The sequence below is a fragment of the Psammomys obesus genome, unplaced genomic scaffold, assembly GCF_907164565.1.
Source record: "Psammomys obesus unplaced genomic scaffold, mPsaObe1.curated_primary_1811, whole genome shotgun sequence".
NCBI classification, from domain to species: domain Eukaryota; kingdom Metazoa; phylum Chordata; class Mammalia; order Rodentia; family Muridae; genus Psammomys; species Psammomys obesus.
In genome coordinates this window covers 6518965-6543337 of record NW_026591450.1, presented here as the reverse complement: position 1 = coordinate 6543337, position 24373 = coordinate 6518965, and the positions used below count along the sequence as shown (strand labels likewise).

The following is a 24373-nucleotide window of genomic DNA, read 5'->3' as shown; positions in this document are numbered from 1 at the left end:
GTAAGAGAGAGAAGGTTAGTGGGGAGAGGGGCACAGACCCCTTTGCTTCTCCTGCTGTTTAGGATCGATGGGTTCTTTTCAGGCTATACCAGTCACCATCAAGAGCAAACGCAGCAAGCAATCTCCTCCAAGCTGCTGTGTTGAAACGTTCCTCTCTGTCTCCTCCAAGCCGCCACACCATCCATCTCTGGTCTCTCCACACTGCCACCCTTCTCTTTCTGGGCTCTCATATTTATATCCTTCAGAGTTCTAGACTACGCCCTTCTCCGTGCTGCACGAGGCAAGCTGTTTCCAGTTGGCAAAGACCGTGCCCCACGGGAGGCAGTTATCAGCTGTGGACAAACTAAAGCCCAAACTAAAATCCCACACTTGGGATTAAAACAAAAACATATTTATATGACATAACTGAATTTTTAAATAAACCAAAACCTCCGTTACATCTTTCTTAAAGTGTAAATATATCCTTCATTGAATGACATATCAGAGGTTCTGTGTATTAAAATAAACATTAACTCACCTAGGTGTTTATATTCTGTTATTTCTACAAATGTGTCAATTCCTTTTCTTTCTTTTTGGATTTCTTTTCTTTTTTGCTTGACAGGTTCTCTCTATTCTGTAGCCCTGGCCGTCCTGGAACTCAGTATGTAGACTGAGCTAGCTGGCCTCAGACTAAGAGATCCACCTGCCTCTGCCTCGCAAGTGCTGGAATTAAAAGTAGAATTAAAACCGCAGCCTGTTTTATTTTCTTTTGTAAAATTTTATTTTGTGTGTGTGTGTCTGTGTGTGTGTGTTTGTCCATGTATAAGTGCAGGTGCCCATGGCTGCTAGAGGCCATTAACTGCCCCCAAGCTAGAGCTGAAAGCTGTTGTTCTGCAAAGGGTAGCATGTCTTCTTAACTGAACTGTCCCTCCAGCCCAAATGTGTCACTTTCTAATTAAACAAAGGATTCTCACCTCAGTGTTTTTAAATTTGGCTTTTGGGATGGGGGTTTCTCAGGGTAGCCCTGGCTCTCCTGGAACTTACACCTCAGACCAGGCTGGCCTTGAACTCACAGAGAACTGTTTACCTCTGCTTCCTGAGTTTTGGGATTAAAGGCATACACCATAAAACCTAGCTCAGTTTAAAGCATCTGTCCCCACCACTCTTTTTAAGTATTATTCAATCCTTTATATGGTAAAGGATTAAGCTTTTGCATAGTTATTTTTACTGTGGTAAAATATACATAGCATGAAATTTGCCATTTTAAATGTAGAATTCTGAGGCATTGAGTACATTTATACTGTGAAACTATCACCACTCTCTATCTCTAGGCATTTTTCATTTTCTCAAACTAAACTCTCCAGCCACTAAACATTCGGTTCCCCTTCCTGTTATCCCCTACTGCAGTGCCTGTCAGTCAGTCTAACCACTCTTAGCATCTCATGTGTGTGGGGTCATACACTCCTCTCCTTTTGTGAGGGACAAGTATCATCTAGCTTGATGTCTTCTAGGCTCATCCCTCTTGTATCACTGGTTGGTTTTCCCTATTTCATTACGTGTATAGATCAAATTTTGCTTTAATATCTGTCCATCCACTAGATGGGTCAAAGGTGGATGAACTCATCCCTCTTTCCACGTGAGTGCAAAATGCTGCTTTGGACATATACATAACGTTACACTTATTAATTAATTAATTAATTAATTTATTTATGTCTTTTGAGAAAGGGTTTCTCTGTATAGCCTTGGCTGTCCTGGAATTCACTTTGTAGACCAGGCAAGCCAGGAAGCAAAAGAGATCCTCTTGCCTCTGCCCCTCCCCGAAAGGGCTGGGATTATAGGTGTGTGCCACCTCACTGGGTTTACATCGTTCTCTCTAAAGTAGGGTAAACAAACAGGCTGAGTATACAGTAGGCTAGCAATCTTGAGTTCAAGGTGTAGGATTAACTCTGGCTGGGGGGTCCAGCAAAAGTCCCAGTTCTCTTAGAATGTAAAAGATATTTTCAGAGTACCGAATTGCCACCTCCTTTCTTTCATAGAAAGACATTTTAATTTCCTTAGATTTCTCCCTAAACTTCTATTTTCTGCTGAAAATTTTATCAATAATGTATATTTACGCCCAACTATCGCTTGTTGATCAATAAAACAAAACATCTAAAAACTGAGGTTTAAAAGTAAAAGAAATTTCCCGTAACACCAAATAAATCGGTATCAAACATTCTTGCTAGATCACTACCATTGCAATTATTCATATTGACAAAATAATATGTTGTGAAAAGGAACCAAACTGAAGGCATTTTGAATAAAACTTCCATTTTGAAAGGGGGCCAAATAGAGTTTAAGTTCTCAAGACCTCCCTGAGTAACTGACATCCTGCTTGGCAAAACAAAGAGACATGTACTTGGATTTGGTTGGCAAGTTGAAGCATGAATGCTAGGCAAGTGTCCCCTTAACAGTTGAATAACCCAACCAATAGGCAAGTTGCCCTGGCACAGTTGAATAATCTAACCAATGGGAACAGCATAAGCGTATAACAAGGAAATGTTCGTAAAGAAGTCCTCTATCGGGGGCTGGAGAGATGGCTTAGCGGTTAAGAGCAATCTGCTCTTTCAGAGGACGGGGGTTCAACTCCCAACACCCATATGGCAGCTCACATCTGTCTGTAACTCCAGCTCCAGGGGCTCCAACAGTCTTACACAGACATACATGCAGTTAAAACAACAACTGGGCTAGAGAGATGACTCAGAGGTTAAGAGCACTGGCTGCTCCTGCAGAGGTCATGAGTTCAATTCCCAGCAACCACATGGTGGTTCATAACCAGCTATAAGGAGATCTGGTGCCCTCTTCTGGCGTGCAGGTTAACATGTAGGCAGGACGTAAATAAATCTTAAAAAATAAAAAAAAAACAATGGACACACACACAAAAAAAGTCCGGTGCTACTGGAGCACTTTGGGAGTCAGAGGCAGGGGGATCTCTGGGAGTTAGAGGTGAGCCTGATCTGAAGCCAAGGCTACACAGAGTAACCCTGTCTCACAAAAACAAACAACAAAAAGAAGTTCCCTATCCCTAAATCCTGATTGGTGGAAAAATGTAAATGTAACTTGGCAAAGATATTTGTGGATTTCAGGTTTAAGAACTCTGTAATGTTCTAGCTCTGGGTCACAGTTCAGCTTGAGTCTGCTCTGTGGCCCTAATCAATCACTAGTAACCTGAGCACAATACATTTTTGTCATTTGTTTAAATACTAAGATGAATATTTGAAGATACAGTCAGCTCCTGCGTCTGTGCTGTTGTCCCTGACTGGTTAGTTTTGGCTGCCTAATGCAAAGAAAGCTATTGCTTTCTTTATGCCTGTTTGGGTTGTTTTGGACTTTTGGATCCCAACAATATGTTACAAATTGTTATGACTATGAACTGAAAAGTTCTTCATGGCACTGGGGTGACCTGAACTAGCAGGTCATTCTTGAGTGACATGTCCTGAGAGAGGACCAGGAGATCAGAAGATAAGGTGATATGGATGTGTTTGTATTGGGAGGTCTCTCGTAAGAAGTACAGCACATTACCTTCTATTTCCAGGGGATAAATGGGATAAAGTCAGCAGGAAACGTTCCAGGCAATGCTGCACACAGGCTATCTCCAGAACATTACAGACCAAGCACACAGCAGCCTTGGGACTGATAACTGTAGTCCTTAAGGGTGAGAAGATTGGGTTCTTAGGATTTGCCGCTGAAGCTTCCTAAGGCTCTGGCCCCCAGGTCATTACCGGTTCTGCCAAGCTTATCCTGGCTTCAGAGAAGGAGGGTGTTCCTTCTCCGTACATCAGGGCTTCCGGGAAAGCCTCAGGTTAGTCTAGCCCTCAGCACCAGGGAATGAACCTCGGTTCTGGATGTGTCCCATCCTGGCCCATCTAAGAAAACTTGCTTGGAAACTTTCTAATCATTTGTCTCTTCTGGAAAACCAGTTCCATGAAGACCAGGTCCTTGCCTGTCTTGCTCCTTGTTGACACAAGCAAGGCATTGTAATAGAAGTGTTTGTTACATGTATTAATAGATGCTTGTTTGAGTATCATTTATTCTGGCTAATATGTATTTAGCATCTAGCTTCAAAGAATCCTTTCCATCAAAACAAGGTTCTTAAGGAAGGCTACGATAAAGGATTTTTCATGAGAGTAGAAGAGTCCACTCTTAGGTTTTGGTTCACCATGATTGGCTTATCCTGGGTAGGCTCAGTATAGAGAAAATTAGCACAAAGCTAACATACAACTGAGTAGTCTGTGCTCTTTTCTGCCTGGATTCCACTGGTGGTTCTGTAAGAGCAGCCAGGGCTGTGAACTGCTGAGCCATCTTTCCAGCCTAACAACACAAACATTTCCATTTTGAGCGTTGAGGCTGAACTTTAGCAGGAACACAGGAGATCCTGCCGCTGTGTTAGCTTCGCCCACTGTGACATGGTTGGTACCTGAGACACTCATCTCATGGAGGTTTATTTTGGCTGGTTTTCAGAACACAGTTGCTTGTTTTAGTTGCCTTCTTGTCCGTGGGAACAACATCTTACTCTACCATGCACGGCACATTATTGTGATTCCCAGTTGTGAAGTTAGACCCTGTTTACCTTGTGGCTGGAAGCAAAGAGAAACAGGAAGCAGCCAGGATCCCAGTGTTGCCGTCAAGAATGGCTATTTCTGGTCACTAGACCCCGCTTGCTGAAGGTTACACCACTTCCCAGTAATAACCCAGGCTGGCCAGCAAGCCTTTTAACACATGGGCCTTTGGGGTGGGGGATTCTTACCCAATTCATACCATAAGCAAAAATGACAAATGTGAGATACAAGGGGAAAAAAAAAAAAACAAAAAACTCAAAAAATATAGACTTGGTCTGGGTTTATTGCTCAGTGGTGGCGTGAAACATGTGGGAAGTCTTGGGTTCAAGTGTGGGGGGAATTGATAGTGTTTAGAATGTTTCAATAGAGCCCAAATCCTATCCTTCGTATCCCCAGACATAACCAAAATTGAAAGTTTGTTGGGCATCTAAATGAAGTAACAGATCTCCTGCTGCAGGTACACTACGCACATGTATTAGTACCTTTTAAACTCACCAAATAGTTCTACTCACCAGTGATTAAAATGTGGCATTAAAATTTGAAAAGCTGAACGGAGTAACAGCGATGGTAAAGGGCTTGCCACCAAGCCTGATGAGCTGTCTCCATACCCTGATATGTAAGCAAAAGCTTACAAGGCACGCACACTAAATGCACACTTTAAAGAATGCTTGAAAAAAAAAATCTAACAATGTGCACCTTCGACTTGTTCCAGCTGATAGCCTTCAGCACGGCTGGGAAAATAGTCATGAGAACGGGAATCACTCCGTCCTTTTTTAGATATTGGGCAACAAAGCGGTTTGTTTCTAAATTGCACGCCCAAGGAACCAAGCCCCTCCCGGGCTAGGAAAACGAGATCCTAATCTTCACTGCATCAAGAGGCAAGCTCTGAATGTATTCTAGTCTGAGCCAAACCCCTTCTTGAGACAAGGTCTCCTGTACCGAGGATGGCCTTGAACTTGGCTGTGAGGGAAGGATTGCCTTAAACTCCTGATCCTCTAACCTCAGCTTCCTTAGAGCTGGGACGCCTTGACCGTATAGGCTCTTAGTGCCGAGATAGGGTAAATCAAGAGACAGTGGGCGCGGGTTTGTTCCGACAACTTCAGCCACGTGGGCGCGGGACCCGCCAGTTCCAGGTAGCCCGTATCTTTCCAGCAGGAAGTGCGGGGAAAAGAGCGCGCGGAAGGTCCCTGCTTTGGCGCCAACTACGCCGCCGCCGACTTCTCCGCTATGTCGGTCGCCGGCTGCGAGCTACCGGTCGCCGGCTGCGAGCTGCGGCGGGGCGCGTTGGAACCGCGGCACGGGGAGCTGCAGTACCTGGGGCAGGTGGAGCACATTTTGCGCTGCGGGTTCAAGAAGGAGGACCGCACCGGCACTGGCACGCTCTCGGTGTTCGGCATGCAGGCGCGGTACAGCCTGAGAGGTGAGCGTGGCTGGTCCCCGCTGGCGGGATGGACTGCGGGAGGACCCCGGCGGTCTGGGCGCGCGGAGGCGCGGGGCGGGCGGCCGCGGCTGGTCCTGAGCCGGGCTCCCAGGGTCCTAAGCTCATCGTCCCCGCCCCAGGGCTGCTAGGTGACAGCTCTGCGGGTGAACCTGGTCCTAAAGGCTCGCCTTCACTTTTTCTTTTTTCTTTTTTTTAACCCCTGTTTTGACCGCCTGTCCTGAGGCCCGAGGGAGGGGGTGGGAGAAACTTGTCGTCCCGGCTGGTCCGGAGCTTGTCCTGAGGTCCGGACTTTGCTCCTCCTCTTCCTCCCCTTAGTTAACGTTTCCTTTCTGCAACAGTTTTTAAAATTGGAGCGAAAATAACTTGGGCGGCGCTACCGAGGCGCGGAAAAAGGGGAGATCCCAGGCCCGAGGCGGAAACTGGGGTTTTCCCTAACAGCCTGGGCTTTTAAAAAGGAACCGAGAGGAAGTGTGGGCGCACGGGCTGGCCCCGGGGAAGAAGCGCTCTCTTTGGGTTGCTGGAATCGAGGGCTCGGGGTTGGGAAGGGCACGGGACCTCCTAGTGTTGGCTGGGGGCGGGAGTTAATGGTGTTGGCCCTTAGGATGAATGATGAGCAGCCAGACACTGGCGTGGAGAGTTGCCTTGAGTGAAGATATACCCATTCATTGTTAGGGGGTTCACGTAGTCTCAGACATGTTCTTGAAACTTCAGCTCCTACTGCACAGATGCGCAGATTAATCCAGCCTAAAGGGCACCCGAGAACAGTGGACTCCAATGAACCACAGACCCAGTTTTTAATCCACTTCTGCTTAGACCGTGGACAAGTTTTGTTTTCTTGTCTGTGTTTTATCCTTAATCTCTCTGGTCTTCATTCAGCTTTCCCGTGGAGATGTTAAAAATGGAAGCAATGTAAGCAATGTTCTCATTGCAAAACATTTACTCAGGCGTCTCTAGCCTGGACCTTTTTTCTTACCTGTCAGTTGCTTTGACCTGCCCTGCCCTGCCCCTTTGCCTCTTAAACTGTGCAAACTTGTGCATTTCCTTTAGGTACCTGTGAAGTGGAGGTCACAAAGCTCCCTGACGGACATTCTGAGTTAGTAAACAATTCTGTTTTTATGTACTAGGACAGTTTGTTTCCAAATATTTGAAAACTGTTCTTCAGTTTTTACCAGAGCGATATCACCTCTCTGCCGGGAGCATGGGAGACCTGGGCATGGGTGCCTTTAGGCTGTGTCCGAAGCCACATTTTGGGTGTTGTCATTGCGCCCCAATGAGAGCATTCACAGTGTCTGAGTAGTGAGTGGGAGCTTTTTCTCTTTGCCCGTGGGTGACCCCTGAGTCTCTGTAGAACTGTGGTGTCGCCGACTTGTCCTGTAGGGGAGCAGGAGTTCCTGTTTCCTGCAGCCACTCCAGGATTTTGTGTTCCAGGCAGTTTCTCCACAGAGAAAGCTGGATGGAGGCTTACTGTATTTTACCACATTTTAACTGGGTGACAAACTGTTTTTCAGATGAATTTCCTCTGCTCACAACCAAACGAGTGTTCTGGAAGGGTGTTTTGGAGGAGCTGCTGTGGTTTATCAAGGTAGGAGGTGCTGCTATTGGAAGAGCCAGTCCTCACAATAATCGTCCTAGAAGTGGCTCTTTGGCCACTCCCACTTCTCTGACTCGTTTTCTGGTTCTGGCTTTAGATGTTTTTCTCTCTCCCACCCTTCCTGCTCTCCTCACTGATGTGAACATACTGGGATAGTTCTGCCCTGGCCTCTGGCCCTTGCCATTTTCATTACCTTTTCCTTCCATATGGAGTGTGAGTCTCCCTTCCAGTCCCACTCAGACAGTCTTGATCTAGTCAAGGCGGATTCTTCTCCCTTCTCGCTTCCTTGTTTCTCTTTATGGGGGGGAAAAAAGGGTCCTGTGAGTTCCCCAAAGTTAGAGCATCAATTTCTCCTACTTGCTGTTGTAGTCCTAGGTGTAGAGTGTAGCCAGCCACGTGGTAGGTGTTCAGCATAAACGGATTGCTGGATCAGCAGAAACCAAGGAGTCAGGTAGGTGCCTGGATTATACTGGAGTGTTGTGACAGGTGGTAGTAGCCCCAAGTTTTTCCTCTCTTTCCTGGTCCAGAACAAATGAGGTTCTGCCTAGTGCTGGTTGAGAGTACTCCAGGAGACAAGCTGAGTTCTGGGCCGTAGTACAAGTTCAACCCCTTCTTTAGAGTACTTGTGGTGATGGCTCAGTAGGTAAAAGAGGACTTATTGAGCAAGCAGGAGGGCTGATTCAGCCTCAGCAGTCACATAAAAAGTCTGGGTGTGGGACTAGAGAGATGGCTCTGTGGTTAAGAGCATTTGTCGCTCTTTTGCGAGCATCTGTAAGTCTCATTCAAAGATATCCGACTCCCTGTTCTGTCCTTGGGCAGTGCATGCACATGATGTACAGACACATGCATGTAAAACAACGATACGCATAAAATTAAAATAAAGCTTAAAAAATCCGAGCTGTCTAACCCCAGTGCTATAATGGGAGGGTAGACACAGGAGGATCTTTGGTGCGTGCTGGCCATTAGTGTAGCCCAAACAAGCTTCAGGTTTAGTCAGACCTGTTTCAAGGGGAAGTAGGAAGTGATAGAGCAGAACAGCCAGAATCCTTTTCCGGCTTCCGTGGGCTCAGATACCCGTGCACACACCACGCTTACACACAAAATAAGTGAAAAATAGAGCACGTAGTGTGACTTGCATAATCTTGGACCTACCGGACCCTTGATTCCTTACCCGTGCTAGAAAGGATTGAGATTTGTCTTACTTCAGTCTTGTCTTCGTTCAGTGTTAAGATACGTTGTTTTTTGTTGGCCTGTCAGCTGGAAAGTTGAAGGGACTAGAAAAGAATACCTTTAGGGCATTTCTCATAAGGGCTAAGACCGTTCTATAAGCCCTTAGAAACCTGGCCAGGACCAGCTGCTCAAAGATAATCTGCATATGGGCAGTATACCGTGGGTAGGAGATGAGAGTCTCAAAAATCTCTCTCTTTTTTTTTCCCTCTGTGTAGCCTTAGTTGCCCTGAACTCACTTTGTAGACCAGGCTGGCCTTGAACTCAGAGATCTGCCTGCCTCTCTCTCCCAACATGCTGGGATTACAGACGTGTGCCACCACTCCCAACTTCAAAATCCTCTTAGCCTGTTCTACTCTGATTTTTTCCTAGGGATCCACAAATGCTAAAGAACTGTCCTCCAAGGGAGTGAGAATCTGGGATGCCAATGGGTCTCGAGACTTCTTGGACAGCCTGGGATTCTCTGCCCGACAGGAAGGGGACCTGGGCCCAGTTTATGGTTTCCAGTGGAGGCATTTTGGAGCAGACTACAAAGATATGGATGCAGGTGAGGAGGTAACAATGCCTCAGGTTTCCTGAGTGGTCTTCCTCAGAGATCCATTGTAGAGTATAGGGATGCGTCTGCAACACTGTGAGAAGCTGTGCCGGGTTCTCCATTGTAGGTGAAGAAATTACAGCTAAATCTCACGAGGGCTGAATAATGCTCTCGGCTAGCATTTACTTATTGGACATGATTAGATACTTGGGGCTTTCTATACCTGTGCCGTTGGCAAATAGTGACAGGCTTGGTTTGTGAGGGTTAGGATAGAAGGAGGTTCACCTGGGAAAAGGTGCAGGAGTTGCCTATGATGACCATTTCCCTTGCAGGGCCGAGGCAATAGCAAACTGGTAGGCAGTGTGTCTGCCTGCATTCCCCTAATGAAGTTCTAATCCTAATCACTTAAAGGGCTACAAAACCGGAGTAAATTTCTACCCCAAAATGAGAATTAACATTTCAACCCATGAGCCCTTGGGCAACACATTTCCAAACAGCAGTTATCAACAGGAGCAGTATTAAATGGAGAAGTGACATTGTACAGACTAAATATTTTAAAGACTTGGGTAGAAAAGAACTTAGATTTTGTTGTAGCTCCTTAAGGCAGGCATGGGTTCAGAAAGGACCTTGACCCCAAGGACCAATATCTAAGAGATACCCAGAATGTGCCGGGTGTCATGGGCCAGGGAGGGGTACAGGATGAATGCTGCGACTGATGTGGTTTTGTGTGTGTGCCCTCCTGACAATTCTACAGATTACTCGGGTCAAGGAGTAGACCAGCTGCAAAAAGTGATTGACACCATCAAAACCAATCCTGACGACAGAAGAATCATCATGTGTGCCTGGAACCCAAAAGGTAGACAGCGTCCCGTCGTCTTCCTTTGGATGAACTGGTTAGCCAAAGGGAAGCAAGATGGCCTGTGGCACTGGAGGGCACTGGAACTGCCTCTAGTCATGTGGTTGATTGTGTGCCCTTGACCAACTCACATTTGTTCTGTTTTTTTCACCTTTGTATTTTGGGGTTTGACCCATGTGATTCCATTTATGCATTTATATTAAAGGAGCATTAAATTGCTCATAAAAATACACCTGTAGGTTTAACTTTAATTTGGAGCAGATGATGTTTCAAGTGTTAACGCTTAACTAAACTGGTTTATAAAATTAAACTCTACCAGAGTGTAGTGAGTGTCCAGAAAAGGACATTTGTATTTATAATAGAGGCTTAGTAACAGAAAAATGTGCCTCAGATGACCGTTTCCTATGGCTTTTGCAAATGAAGTAGTTGCCGTTTTATTTGGTGCCGTCAGCAGCAGCCCAGATCCTTCATTTCAGCTCAGATGGAAGAGCATTGCTCCAGCATAAATGTATGCTTACAGATATCTTATGCTAACGAACAGTCTTCTATTACCTCATAGCTATGCTCTCTAACACCCCTCCTTGTTTCCCCATTGACTCCTCAGATCTTCCCCTGATGGCACTGCCTCCTTGCCATGCCCTCTGTCAGTTCTATGTGGTGAATGGAGAGCTGTCTTGCCAGCTTTACCAGAGGTCAGGTGATATGGGTCTAGGCGTGCCCTTCAACATCGCCAGCTACGCCCTGCTCACCTACATGATTGCACACATCACGGGCCTGCGGGTGAGCTGCTTTCAGAAGGCACAGTTATAGCTAATGTAATGTACTAATGTAATGTACTGAACTTATAGCAGGGAAGTCGGTCTAATTAGTATTACATTTTTATGTTAAGACATGAACTGACTCACCTTGTAACCCTCCTTGGGAGGTTTTTGGCCCCTTGTTTCCTGTGGAAACTAACATTCATATAGGTTGCTTATGTGTGGGGGTTGTTTTTAGAGACAGGGGCTTATTCTCTAGCCTAGACTAGCCTTGAACCTACTGTCTCAGTGTCAGAAAGCAGTCCGAGAATGAAGTCGTGAGAATTCTGAGTGCTTGGGAGAAAGCTCCAAGAAGAGTCTTGTGACTTGCTCCTTCAAAACAGACTTGTTCTTGGAATGTTTGCGTGCTTCTCCCAGGTGTAGCAGATAGGCGTGAGTTTACCTCTATGGAAAAAACAGGTTTTCTTCCGGATTACACACTTTACTCATGTGACTCCTTTTAACCCTCAGTATAAACTGTATGGTGCCCTGAGTAAAGATGGCTATGGCCTGAGACTTCAGTCCACCTCATTTTTCAGGCCCTGCCTTCCCAGGTTCATGATGCCAACTAGAGTGGTAAACATCTCAGCCTTCCACGTGTTGGGATTTCATGTAGCAGCCATCACGCACAACTTTAAGACCACACTGATAAGATGGCTTTTGGGGGAAGCTCTGAAGTATCTGCATACCCTGTATAGTGTTTTGTTGTGTGTGTGTGGGGGGGGGGGGCCGCATATTCACAGCCTGTGTGAAGAGATCAGAGGGCAGTTGGCATGAGTCAGTTCTCTTCCTCCATGTGGATCCCGGGGATCAAGCTCAGGTTGTCAGGCTTGGGCCAAGTGCCTTCACCCACTGAGCCGTCTCACCTGCTGCTAATCTGCTTTTCAGATGATGTGTTTTTTAAATAATTAAACTATTAACTGTTGTGTTCTCTCCCGTGAGACGTTTTTAGCCAGGTGATTTTGTCCATACTTTGGGAGATGCGCATATTTACCTGAATCATATCGAGCCACTGAAAATTCAGGTAAGAAATAGACCTGTTAAATCTCTTTTTTGAGCTTGGTGCCTTCTCTTGACAAAAGATTGGATGACAGGGCCCCCTTTGTATCACGGGCACTCTGGTTGGTTCATGCTGTCTTATATTGAAGTGTTCCAACTGCAGGGCTTTTAATAAGGAAGGTAAGCAGGGATGAGGCCATAATCAGCCTTAGCAACCACAAGCACTGAAAATGGTAAGGCATTAAGCATGAGTATCAGAGAGAAAACCCAGGCATGTAAACTCATTTTTACTTGAAGAGTTAAAATATGAAGTGTTTGACTTTAGTTTTATGCTTAAGTACAGTAGTTGGGCCTGAACTTTAAAAAGCCTGTCTGTTCAAATCCCTATAATACAGCAGCCAACAAATGAAATGGCAGCAAGAATATGAGTGTCCATGCTTCATGAGCTTTAAGGAAAAAATTAGACTCAGAAGAGCAAACAACTGTGTTCCTGTGTTTAATATATTTATTAGGAGTTAGCTGGCAGCTTCAGCCTCTAATCACAGTCACTTAGGCTGAAACAGGTGATGGGGTCAGGGCACGGGACCACACCTGTAATCCCAGCACTCAGGGAGGCAGAGTTAGGCGGATCTCTGTAAGTTTGAGGCCAGCCTGGTCTACACAGCAAGTCCAAGATAGCCAAAGCTGCACAGAGAAACCCTGTCTCGAAAAAAACAAAACAAAAAAAGAGGCTGAAGCAGGAGCATTTCAAGTTCAAGGCTTGCCTGGGCCACAGAGAGGGTTCAACATAAGCACTGAGACAGAGTCTGCCAAAGACTGTGTCTCAGAATAAAAAGTTAAAAAAAAAAAAAAGCTCAGCTGTAGCTGGATTGTGGATTTCTTATGTAGCTCTCATGAGGCAATAGGTGTGATCCCCAATGTTGCAGAAAGAAAAGACAGTACAATACTGCACTCCTATAAAGTAGTACTTTGTGATAAAATGTTATGTTGGCTTAATGAGGAGACACAGGAACGAATGTCAAATAATGCCATTATTTTGTCTTTAGCTTCAGCGAGAACCAAGACCTTTCCCAAAGCTCAGAATCCTCCGAAAAGTTGAGAGAATTGATGATTTCAAAGTTGAAGACTTTCAGATTGAAGGGTATAATCCACACCCAACGATTAAAATGGAAATGGCTGTTTAGAGCACTTTCAGTGATGCTGTGACTATCACCAGTTTTTAGGGTAAAATAGTTTTTCTCTAAAGGAAAGTAAACTAGGTCAAAATTGACAGTGATCTCTCTGTTACTATCAACGTCTATAAAAGTGTCACTGGCATTTAGAACTGCCTTTCCTTTAGTATCCACTGAAGGTACATAAAAAAGCTGAAATTATATACTCAGCAAAAAAAAAAAAAATAAAAAAAAAATAAAACTTCTTGTATATGAAGAAGGCTGGTGAAATTCAGATCATATTATTCCTGTAAACTTGAAATACATTACAATGTTCACTTATGTACATTTTATATGCTGCCTTAATAAAGAATTGTTTTGCATTTGTCTGTTTCTTAAATTATTTGTGTGGGCATATAGGTCAGAGTACAATTTGAGGGAGTTTGGTCAGGCTTAGTGACGGGCTCAGTCTCTGCCTAAAATACATTAACCTGAAAACCTTAAGCCTTTATTAACTTGTTGAGATAGGGTCTCATCAATATCCCAGGTTGGCCTTGGAACACACTCTGTAGCTGCGGATGACTTTATTCCTCACCCTCCCGATTCTACCTCATTGCTGAAGGGATTGTAGGCTTGTACAACCATATCCAATTTATATTGTACTGGAAATCAAATTCAGGATTTCTTGTATGCTAGGCAAGAACTCTACAAAGTTAGCCATCCCCAGCCTCCCCCCAACCCCCCTTTTTTTTTTGGCAGGGTCTTGCTTTGTACCAAGCTGACCTGGAATTCAGTATGTAGCCTCAACCTAAAGTTAATTGTATTTAGAAAGAAAGACTAAGCCTTTTCCTTTTCCACAATTTATTTCAGTAGAGTAACATTTTATAGAGATGTAATGACCATTAAGATTGTTATGGGTCTGAGTCATTTAGAGATGCATCATTACTGTGATGATTGAATAAAAATAACCCCCATAGACCATAGGGAGTGACACTATTAGGTGTGGCCTTGGAGTAGATGTGGCTTTGTTGAAGGAAGTGTGTCACTGGGGGTGGGCTTTGAGGTTCCAGAAGCTTAAGCCAGCTTAGTGGCTCACGGTCTCTTCCTGCTGCCTTCGGTTCAGGATGTAGAACTCCCAACCCCTTTTCCAGCACCTCGCCTGCCTGCATGGTACTGGGCCTCCCACCATGACAATAACGGACTAAACCTCTGAACTGTAAGCCAGCCCCAGATGTTTCCTTTTGAAGAGTTGCTGTGGTCATGGTGTCTCTTCACAGCAATAAAACTAAGACTATGACCGTGAATAAATTTTAAAAAGGTGCTTTTTCTTTCTGGCTCCTGGAATGACTGGGGCCAAGTCTGTACCTGAGAGTCCTCCCAACGTGCACTAACTAATATTAGCCCAGCGCTTAGAAAGGCAAAACCCACAAGAGTACATGGACGTGCATGCAGGGTCTAATTTTTTACATGTATGTCTTCCTGTTGTCCTAGTCATCTTTTTGAGCAGAGTAAGCAAGTTTGATTACAAAAGCAGAAACTGCAGTCGCATGACCTGTTGCCTTGCTAAATTTTATAAGATCAGTCAATTTAAGAATAGTTTTCAACATCTGGTAAAGCAAAACAACAAAAAACTTGTACAGGGTTCATCCTGTATAAGCTGGAAGTTTACATGCTAGAAATTTTAAATATAATTATATCTACATAATATATTAAGCACAGTAATTAAAAACATTAATGTTAACCATCACAAGATAGTTTTAAATCATGTTTTAAGGTTTTGGTTGTTGGTGGCTAGTATAGGGGACATGGCTCACACTTTAGCCCTAGCTGGCCTAGAGCTCAGTAGGTACCTTTAGCCTCAAACTTACAGTAAAACTAGCTTCTGCTTCCTGAATGCTGGGGTTGTACCTGGGAGCTCCCATGCCTGGCTAAGACAGTTTTGCAAGAGTTCTGAAGGTGTGAAGAAATAACATTTGTCCCCATTAATTTCAGTGCAGTGTTAAAAGACTCTAAAATGCTTAGACTGATAGCAGAAGGGATGCTAAACCATTTCAGGACAAATTAGTGAATCGTTTTTGTAGCTTTACCAGATCCCTCACAGTGCTGCAGAACCAGTTTTATTCTGAACTATGGCAAGTGTTAGAATAAGGAATTATAATAACAAATTGTGAAACATGTTGCATATTTTTCCAAGTATAGCACTTGACAGAGATTTTTAAAGTAGAATGTTGACTTGTTTGACCATCAACCATGATGACAGCTGATTCCTGAGGGGAATGTGACTTACAGCTAGACTTGATTTTTCTTCTACTTTTGTGAAACTCCAGAATTTTAAGCATTTCCACTTCAGGAAAAATAAAAGTGTTAGGGCCGAACACACAAATCTTGAGCAATAAGGAGTTTCTTCCAGACTTCTCCATTCGGGTATTGGTGTTTCTTTACAGATTCCTCCTTCATTTCTGTTGAGTAGCCTGCATCCTAGCAAAGACCGTAGGTTGGTACATGTTAACACTGGTTTCTTCTGCTACATTTAGAAATGCTTCTAAATCTAATCTAGAGGTAATTCAGTAGTTAAGAAATTAAGTTTGGGAGCTGGAGAGGTAGCTCAGAAGTTGAGAGTGCCTGTTGAATACCAGTGTGAGTTCCAGCACCAATGTCAGTCAACGTTCAATTCTAGTTCTAGGGTTTTCCTCCTTTGGCGCTAGCCCACACACATACATGTAATTAAAAGTAAAGCTTTACAATGTAAGTTTTGTTGTTTGAAAGAAGAGAGGGTCATATTTTATTGGCTACTTACCTAGGTTGTTAGTGAAACTAAAACTTTGGTAGCTTAATATCTGTTGGTGAAAATGAGCCATAATCTGGATAAAATCAGGATAAATAGCCCAGGTTACTAATGGGCAGATGCTGCTGGCTTTCGGGAAGGAGGAATGTGTGTTTTAAGGGCTTAGCAACGGTGAAAATATGATTGTAGCTCTGTGTCTTAGGACTAGTGCCGTGATACATTTGACTAAAAACCCCCTGGGGGAGGAAGTTATTTCAGCTTACATCCCTCAGGTCACATTCCATCACCAAGGGAAGTCAGGACAGGAACGCAGGAGGGCAGGAACTGAAGCAGAGGCCCCTGAGGAATGCTCCTTACTACCTTGTTCTCATATCATCTAAAACTCTACCTGTCTAGGGGTGGCCCTGTCCCCAGTATGCTGCGCCCACCCATATCAACGTCAAAATGCATCACAGTTGTGCCCACAGGCCAATAGTCTTGACGTTTTCTCGGTTAAAATTCCCTCTTCTAAAATGACTCTAGTTTGTGTCAAGTTGACTTAAAAGTAGCTGCACGCTGACCTTTAGAACTTAAGGATCTGATCTCCTTTCCAAAAATCAATTCCTGAGTCAAAGCTTTGTGGTCCCCGGATTCTGACAGCATGTCTGCAGCATGTCCTAGGCCTCAGCTTACCTTGGGAGGCAGATATGAAGCATGTTTGATTTCCACAGGGTACTTGAAATGTTCGTGCAGGTGGTCCACATATTCACACATCCTAGGAAATTGGAACATTAGTGTTTCATTAGCTAACCCGTGAGATAGCAACTACGAAAGCAGAAAAGGTACCCTTAAATGGTGTGCCGAGGAGATGGCTCCGTGGGTAAAGCATTTGCCTTACAAATAGGAGGACCCGGCTTTGATCTCAGGTGCCCGAGTAAAGCTGTGTGTGGTGGGGCATGTACAGTGAGAGGGGAGGTGGAAACAGAAGACCCCTGGAGGCTCAGATGAGCGAGATAGTTGATGTATATAGTGGTAAGCAACAAGGAGACCTTGACTCGACAAGGTAGGGAGGTGGTCAGCACCTGAGGTCGTCTCCTCCACAATCAATGTGCCTGCACTCAACACGACACACACACAAACACACAACCTTTTTGCAACGGGATATGAGGTTGCAGCTCAGTGTTAAGAGCTTGGCTTGGATAAGCCTCAAGGTTTAATCCCCAAGGCTTAGCTATTACTGCATGTTTCTGTGTAAAGTCAGTCTGTGAGGTGCTTCCATCTCCAGGACAGATGTAGGAACTGAGACATACTGTGATGTTACCCTGAAAGTTTTTTTTTTTTTTTTAGTTACCTTTTTTTTTTTTTTTTTTTTTTGGTCTTTTTGTTATTTTTTCTTTTTTCTTTTTTTTTTTTTTTTCTCCCCAGAGCTGAGGACCGAACCCAGGGCCTTGCTAGGCAAGCGCTCTACCACTGAGCTAAATTCCCAACCCCACCCTGAAAGTTTTGTAGTAAGCCCACATGGATTCAAATTCCAGACGCTTGGGATTATTGTGGTGCCTAATGCCAAATGTTGGTTAACTAGATTAAACTTCCATCTGTGCAGATGATTAAATGAAAAACACAGGCTTGGAATTGGGTCAATCTCTTCGAATTGTACATGACACTGTTCAGGCTTGTGGGCCAGTACCATGCCCAAGAGCTTGGTAACCTAACCTATTTCCTTAGTCACCTGCTAACATGATGACACATGATAAGAGTACGTACCAGCCTGTACTAGGGTTGTGTAGTAAAACCTCCTGTTTTGGAGTGAAATTTCCTAAGACTGAATGTTTTAGGGACGTGGACCAACAAGAGGAAAAATAACTATGGATATGCTCAGGAAGAGTGAAGTAAACAACTCAAAACAGCTTCTGGAAGCCCCTGAAACTGTCCACATTCGCTGAGCCCTTCTTTCCCAGAGTAAACAGTAAAAACTGCTGAGAGTCACTCTCAGGCAAACCCAGCTGCCTAGAAGAAGCCATAAGCCCCAACTGAACTGCCTACAAGAAACAAGACCAGGTGAGCTCCCTGGAAGAGGCTCAGGCCTACTTAGTCGTCTGGAGGGGACGCGCTTCAATTTGTGGTGCCCCCTGCAGGCTGTGTGGTGTATTCCAAGTCCCAGCTTGGTGAGCTGTCTCTCATGCTAGGTGGCCTTTGGTGAGGCAGCTGTCTTTGAGTCACTTCTGCTCCTGTAAGCAGCCCCTTGATCATATTCCTATAAGTAACCCCAATAAAACTCATTGGTTCACCAAGTTGGAACTTTGGTGGGTTCTGTACTTGAATCTGTCATCAGTTACCTGAATAGAGTAAGTAGAAGTCTGTTCATGTCTCCCCAGGAACAATGTCACACAACAACCAGGAATGCGCAAATAAACTAGCAAGAGAAGCTAATGGCTCCTGCGTCCCTGTGTAAGGAACAGGGTGCAGATAAAGATCCAGCTACATGGGGAAACAGTCGGGTCTCAAAAAAAAAAAAAAACCACCACCAACAACAGCATAAGGAATGACAAAGCAGAGGGTTAGGATGTCAGCATGTGGCGCTGGTGTGCGGGGGCAGTTTCATACAGGCATTTCTGAGTTGCAAAGCCTGTATAAAGCACCAGCACTAGGGCGGCCTCACACCGGGGATGCTGCACTGAGGCACTCAGGTGACTCACCCGCTGGGGCCTGCAGGACTCTCACGAAGGCAAGAACCGAAATGAGAAAGGGAATGTAAAACAACTCAGCAGGGAGACTTTTCAACGGATCTAGACTTCTTCAGATTCCTGTGAGATTAAGTCTGTGGGTGGCTCTAGGGTGAGGAGGTCCCAGTTTCCTCCCCTTCGACTGAACGTTCTTTAGAACACAAACTAGTTTAGGCAGATTTAAAAGAAAATGCTGTTTAGTCACTAGCCAGCAGAACAAAGAGACCATTAGAATTCTAAACGGACTCCTCCACACCCCTGCCCCCATGTACCCTGGCGCATCCATCTCTTTCTCATAGTCCTGAATTTGATGTTTGCCTTACCCATGTAGGTTCTCAAGATTTAATCTTAGTGAAGTTTTTTGGTGTGTGTGGGTGTATGTGTGTGTGATGTTCAGCTTCAGCAGACAAAGTATAATAAGCAAATCCATATACGTGTAAATGACTGGAAGGAGACTGCCCAGTTTAAAATCCTGTTGGGGCTAGAGATGTGGTTCAGCTGTTAAGAGCACTAGCTGCTCTTCTAGAGGGCCCAGGTTGATTCCCAGCACTCACAAGGCAGCTCACAACTATCTATAATAGGTCCACGGAATACAGCACCTTCTTCTGACTTCTTCAGGCCGTGAATACATGTGCAGAGACATACACGCAGGCAAAGCACCCATATACATAAAATTAAAGAGAGGAAACAGAAAAAAGTGAACAGTATCATGTTTATTTAGTTTGGAACTGGTATGTTAAGTCTGTTCTATGTACTTACAAAAGTACAAGGGGTTCTGAATTTCTCTGGCCCTGAAAGAATTTTCAAAGAGGTGTCCTGGGTCAAGGGATATTACTGCAATGAGAGAGGGGTTAATGCCTTGTTACTTACCTGTTTTGAAGGCTGGCAGAGACTGATATATAGTCAAATATAATCAGGTGCTGTACCAGTTCACAGAGTCCAACTCCACCGGCATGGGGGCAAACAGGGACTAGAAGGAAGGTAGGTATTTCAATTTAAGGCACAAAATAATGCAGGGAGAGGAAGAGGGAGAGAGACCCCACAGGTTTTTGTTAGTGTCTACAGGTGATTCGGTAATTTTTTAATCTTCAGAGGTGAAACTCCAAGATGGAAATCAGCTAACACTCCCTGATTAGGGATAAATAAGATTTAGAAAAAAGGCCAATAACAGACCCAGGAGTTGCAAAGGCCAGCCTAAGCAGAGTGGAGGTTTGGCCCACAGCCTTCTCATCACTCTTACTTCCAAACTTTTTGGCCATCAGCAATACTGAGAGGTTTTCATTGACACTCCCCAGTCTACAGCTGTCAATCTGGAGAAACTGCAAGGCGTTCGCCTGTAGGAGTTGCTTAAATATCACTCGATTGTGGCACTGGAAATAGAATTAAACATTTCAACATAACACCAACAGAAGGACTGGGCTTGGTTTGCGTGATGCCTAAGTTTGGCATTACCTTGATTCCACAACTGCTGTTACCCAGTACTAGATTTCAAGAAGCCTGGACAATATTTTTCTTTTCTTTCTCTTTCTTTTTTCCTTCCTTCCTTCCTTCCTTCCTTCCTTCCTTCCTTCCTTCCTTCCTTCCTTCCTTCCTTCCTTCCTTCCTTTCCCTTCCTTTCTCTTCTCACTTGGCCTTAGGTGACCCTGACAGTGAAAAGAAACAAATCTGAGATGTAACTGTGCGTCAAGTACAAATCACACTGGCTCTCCATTTGTAACAGGGTTACTGTTTTATCACCTGGCGAGGGAGAAGTGGGGTGGAACATTAGGACACACAGTGACATCTAAAAGCAGATGGCACCGTGACAACACGGAACAGTGGCAGGGTGGTATTGTGCATTTTGCTGGAAGGCTGAAAATCCTCTGCTCTGCCTTTGGGCTAACTGCAGCAGGTGGAGGCAGGCACTAGTCCTTAATTTATAAGCACAAGGAGAGAGTGACATCACTCTCACTCTGTTGGAAGTTGGCTTTCCTGAAGACACTGTATGCCCTGACAGTATTAAGTTGTTGTCTTGTTAATTCTGAGTAATTGCTTAGAGAAAAACAAAAACAAGCAGAAAAAAAACAAAAAACCCAGTAACCTGAGTCCCACAAATTATGGAAAAAGCCACAAAGCTCTGGACTCTAATAAACCACCAATTTTTAAGATAATAAAAATTTCCCAACTTAATATACAACATGACTATGTTTTCTGTCAGTGGTCAGTGAGGTGATACCAAGGGCATATCACTCACCTGTTCTCCTGTGGCAACGCCAATTCCTAATGGGGCCAGGGCCTGCAAAAGAAGGCAGCCTGGTGTTATTTTCCAATGTTTGAACTGCAACTCCGAATGTTTAAAAATATTTTTAGAGCTCAAGGAAACACCCCTGCTGTTGAGTCGTGTGCAGTTGAGAGCCTGGCAGAAGGATGTCCACAGGAACATGTGTGTGGGGGAGAGTTGTGTATCCACAGCGGGGGAAGAAGCCAGGGCTGCTCACAGACTGCCACTGCTCTATTCCTGGATGTGGCTCTTGAGACTTCCTTTTGCATCACTATGTTTCTCCATGTTCCCGGGCCTGAACAACGTTCCAAACAGAGAGGACATTCCTGTGGCCTCTACCTGCTGTAGGCCACTGCTACATTTATTTTCTTATTGTACCCCTAATAACCCTGTGATGTGATGTTTCTGTTAATTCCAAAGTCCCCTCACCCAGCTCTGTGGACAGCCTGACTTTACAGATAAGGCTAAGAACACTACTTACCTGGTGAACCCCTCTGTCATTTAGTAAAGTAATTCTTCTCTGACTTCTGCACACACACACACACACACACACACACACACACACACACACACATACTTTAATGAATAAATAAATGTATCAACAGCAAAAAGAACCCTAATAAGCCAGGCATACTGGTACACAACTGTAAGCCCAGTACTATGAAGACTAAAGTAGGAGGATCAAAAGTTTGAGATTAGTCTGGCTACAAAGTGAGACCCTGTCTCTAAACTAAGAGATTCAATCCCAATTGAAACTCCCATCTCATTCTTTACAGAAAAAAAAAAAAAACTATTCTAAAAGTCATATGGAATCACAAAAGACCCCAGGTAACCAAAACAGTCTTAAGTAAAAAAGAACAGTGCTGGAGGAAGTCCCATTCCATACCTCAAAATATGTTACGGAGCCATAATAACAGAAAGAATATTGTTCTGGCACAGAAACAGGCAAACAGACAAAAGGGTACAAATGTGAAGACCTGAACATAAAAACTTGTGACTATGACCACCTGATACTCAACATAGATGTCAAAAACATAAAAAAGAGAAAAGCCAGAAAACTGAATGTCCACAAGTAGAAGAATGAAGTTATATTTATCTCACACAAAAAGTACCTCCAAAGGCCTAAATGTAAAACCTGAAACATTAAAACTGCTAGAAGAAAACAAGCAGGACCCTACAGGATATCTGTACAAAAAAGGACTTTCTGAATAGGACCTCATTTGCCCAGGAACTGAGACCAACAATTGACAAGGGGCACTTTGTATTACAACTAAAAATCTTCTGCATAGTTAAAGAAACAATCCAGTGAAGAGAAAATCCACAGAACAGGAGAGACTCCTTGCCAGCTACACATCTGACAGAGGATCAATATCCAGAATAGAAAGAAAGAAAGGAAGAAAGAAAGAAAGAGAGAAAGAAGGAAAGAAAGAAAGGAAGGAAGGAAGGAAGGAAGGAAGGAAGGAAGGAAAGAAAGAAAGAAAGAAAGAAAGAAAGAAAGAAAGAAAGAAAGAAAGAAAAAAAGAAAGAAAGAAAGAAAGAAAGAAGGAAAGAAAGAAAGAAAGAAAGAAAGACAAACCTTCAAAAAACAGCTGCACAGGGTGGTGTATGACTATAATCCCAGCACTCAAGGAAGGAGAGGCAGCAGATCTCTGTGAATTTGAGGTCAGCCTGGCCTGCAGGACAGCCAAGGCTACACAGAGAAACCTTCTCTCAAAAAACAAAGCAAAACAAACAAAACAAACAAACAACCCTTAAAAAAATCTCAAAAACTAAAGAGTCAAAGACCCAAGGAACTCATTTCTGAACAGGAGAGCTCTCAAATAAAAATGGCTACAAATGTTCACAGTTTCTAGCAATTAGGGATATGTGTGAGATTTCATCTTTTCCCAGTCAGAATGGCAAAGCTCAGAAAAACAACTGACAAGTGCTAGAGAGGCTGTGGAGGAAGAGGGAACTCTCATTCATTGTTGGTGGAATTGCAAACTGGCCCAGCCAGTCTACAACTATGGAGTTCTAGAGTGGAAAACTGTCAAAAAGCTAAAAATAAGGCTGCCATATGACCCTGCTATAGTACTTGTCAGCATGTTCCCAAAAGGACCCAACATCCTACTATATAGACACTTGCTTATCCATGTTCATTGCTGCTTTATTCACAATAGCTAGGAGATGGAAACAACCTAAATATCCTTCAACTGATGGATAATAAAAATGAGACACATACATACTATGGAATACTATACAGCTGTAGCAAAAAAAAAAAAAAAAAAAAAAACTGAATTTGCAGGTAAATAGATGGAATTAGAAAGGATCATATTGAATAAGGTAACCCAGACCTAGAAGAAAAAAATGTCATACCATCTCATTTGTGGTTCCTAGCTCCAAAATTTCAGTTGTGAGTATATAACCTGGAATAACTGCAAAAACTAAGAAAGGAAAGGGGGATGGTGGGGTTGGGGAAAAGAGCAATAGAGAAGAGAATCAAAGGTGCAAATTATTTAAAAGGGGAAATGAGGAAAGGGGACTTTAATTAGGGAGATAAACACAGAAGGAGGGTAAACAGTGAGGGTATCTGGAAAAGTCATAAGGAATCATCTTAGTATCTAAAATTAAAATAAAATACACAGAAGCCTCTGCAGACATATATATACATTGTTCAAATGAAAATTTCCCACCTGGGCTGACAATGTTCCATCCAGGAACCATAGACTATCTACAAAAATCAAATCAAATAAAATCAAACACCACATATGAGAAACCTTGAGTTGTTAGTCTGGATTGTCCAAGAGACTCCCAAAACATTATAGGCTATGGCTATTGCCCTTGATTCCCTCCAGAAGTTAAAGGTAAGTAACATATGCCTAAGCAGGTTGTATTTATGTATTTAGGAATGTATATGAGTCTGTATCCTGCACTGGGGAAGCAGCAACAGGTAGATCCTTGGAGCCCACTGGTCAGCCAATCAATCTAACTGGCAAATTCTGGGTTCTGGTAAGAGACTCTGCCTCAAAATAAAAAAGATAGACGGCTTGAGGAATGACAGTCAAGGTTGGCTTCTGGCCTTCACATGCGTATACACACAGAGAAGGCTGTGGGCACTCCAAAGGTCTCTCAACTGGCTTATAGTGTGGCATGCCTTAGCATTAACTTTGTGAGGCATGTCCTTTGTGAGGCCATCCCTATCTCTGACTGTCCTAGCCAACCCCCACTGTCCCTTTAGTGAGCTTCTTTCTACCACACTAGGCACTCAGTATTCAGATCCAACACTCCGCTGCTTTTGTTTTATGTATCTCAGTATTTCCTCTTGGGCGAGGCTTCAGGTGCTTTATTTATTTATTTTTCTTTAAATAAAGGAGGGCATCCTCTATACGCAGGCTTCTGGCAGGTGCCTGGTCTAAGCAGACTCTGTTAATTTACTTAGGAGAAATGGTGAATGGCCCTGAGTTTCCAGTCTC

At 43.9% G+C, this 24373-nt stretch overlaps 2 protein-coding genes across 2 annotated transcripts in view; one reads left to right on the top strand and one right to left on the bottom strand.

Moving 5' to 3' along the window:
- Positions 1-5804: 5804 nt before the first annotated feature.
- Tyms (thymidylate synthetase) lies at positions 5805-13456 on the top strand. The gene is made up of 7 exons (XM_055610126.1): positions 5805-5997; positions 7527-7600; positions 9209-9383; positions 10126-10227; positions 10832-11007; positions 11977-12048; positions 13070-13456. Exons 1-7 carry the CDS (start codon positions 5805-5807, stop codon positions 13205-13207), a joined length of 930 nt encoding a protein of 309 aa, XP_055466101.1. The 3' UTR covers positions 13208-13456.
- A 2082-nt stretch (positions 13457-15538) lies between these two features.
- The window catches only part of Enosf1 (enolase superfamily member 1), a 42609-nt gene continuing 33774 nt past the window's right edge, over positions 15539-24373 (bottom strand). The window contains exons 12-16 of the mRNA XM_055610123.1: positions 20895-20936; positions 19902-20031; positions 19532-19631; positions 16632-16713; positions 15539-15652 (exon numbers count right to left, since the gene is read on the bottom strand). Coding sequence (XP_055466098.1) covers positions 15539-15652; positions 16632-16713; positions 19532-19631; positions 19902-20031; positions 20895-20936 — 468 coding nt within the window. The remainder of the gene's footprint in view (positions 15653-16631; positions 16714-19531; positions 19632-19901; positions 20032-20894; positions 20937-24373) is intronic.

Coding starts and splice junctions, on each gene's coding strand:
- Tyms (XM_055610126.1), top strand. CDS start 5,805: ATGTCGGTCGCCGGCTGCGAGCTACCGGTCGCCGGCTGCGAGCTGCGG. Junction 9,384..10,125: donor CTACAAAGATATGGATGCAG/GTGAGGAGGTAA, acceptor ACAATTCTACAG/ATTACTCGGGTCAAGGAGTA. Junction 11,008..11,976: donor CACACATCACGGGCCTGCGG/GTGAGCTGCTTT, acceptor AGACGTTTTTAG/CCAGGTGATTTTGTCCATAC.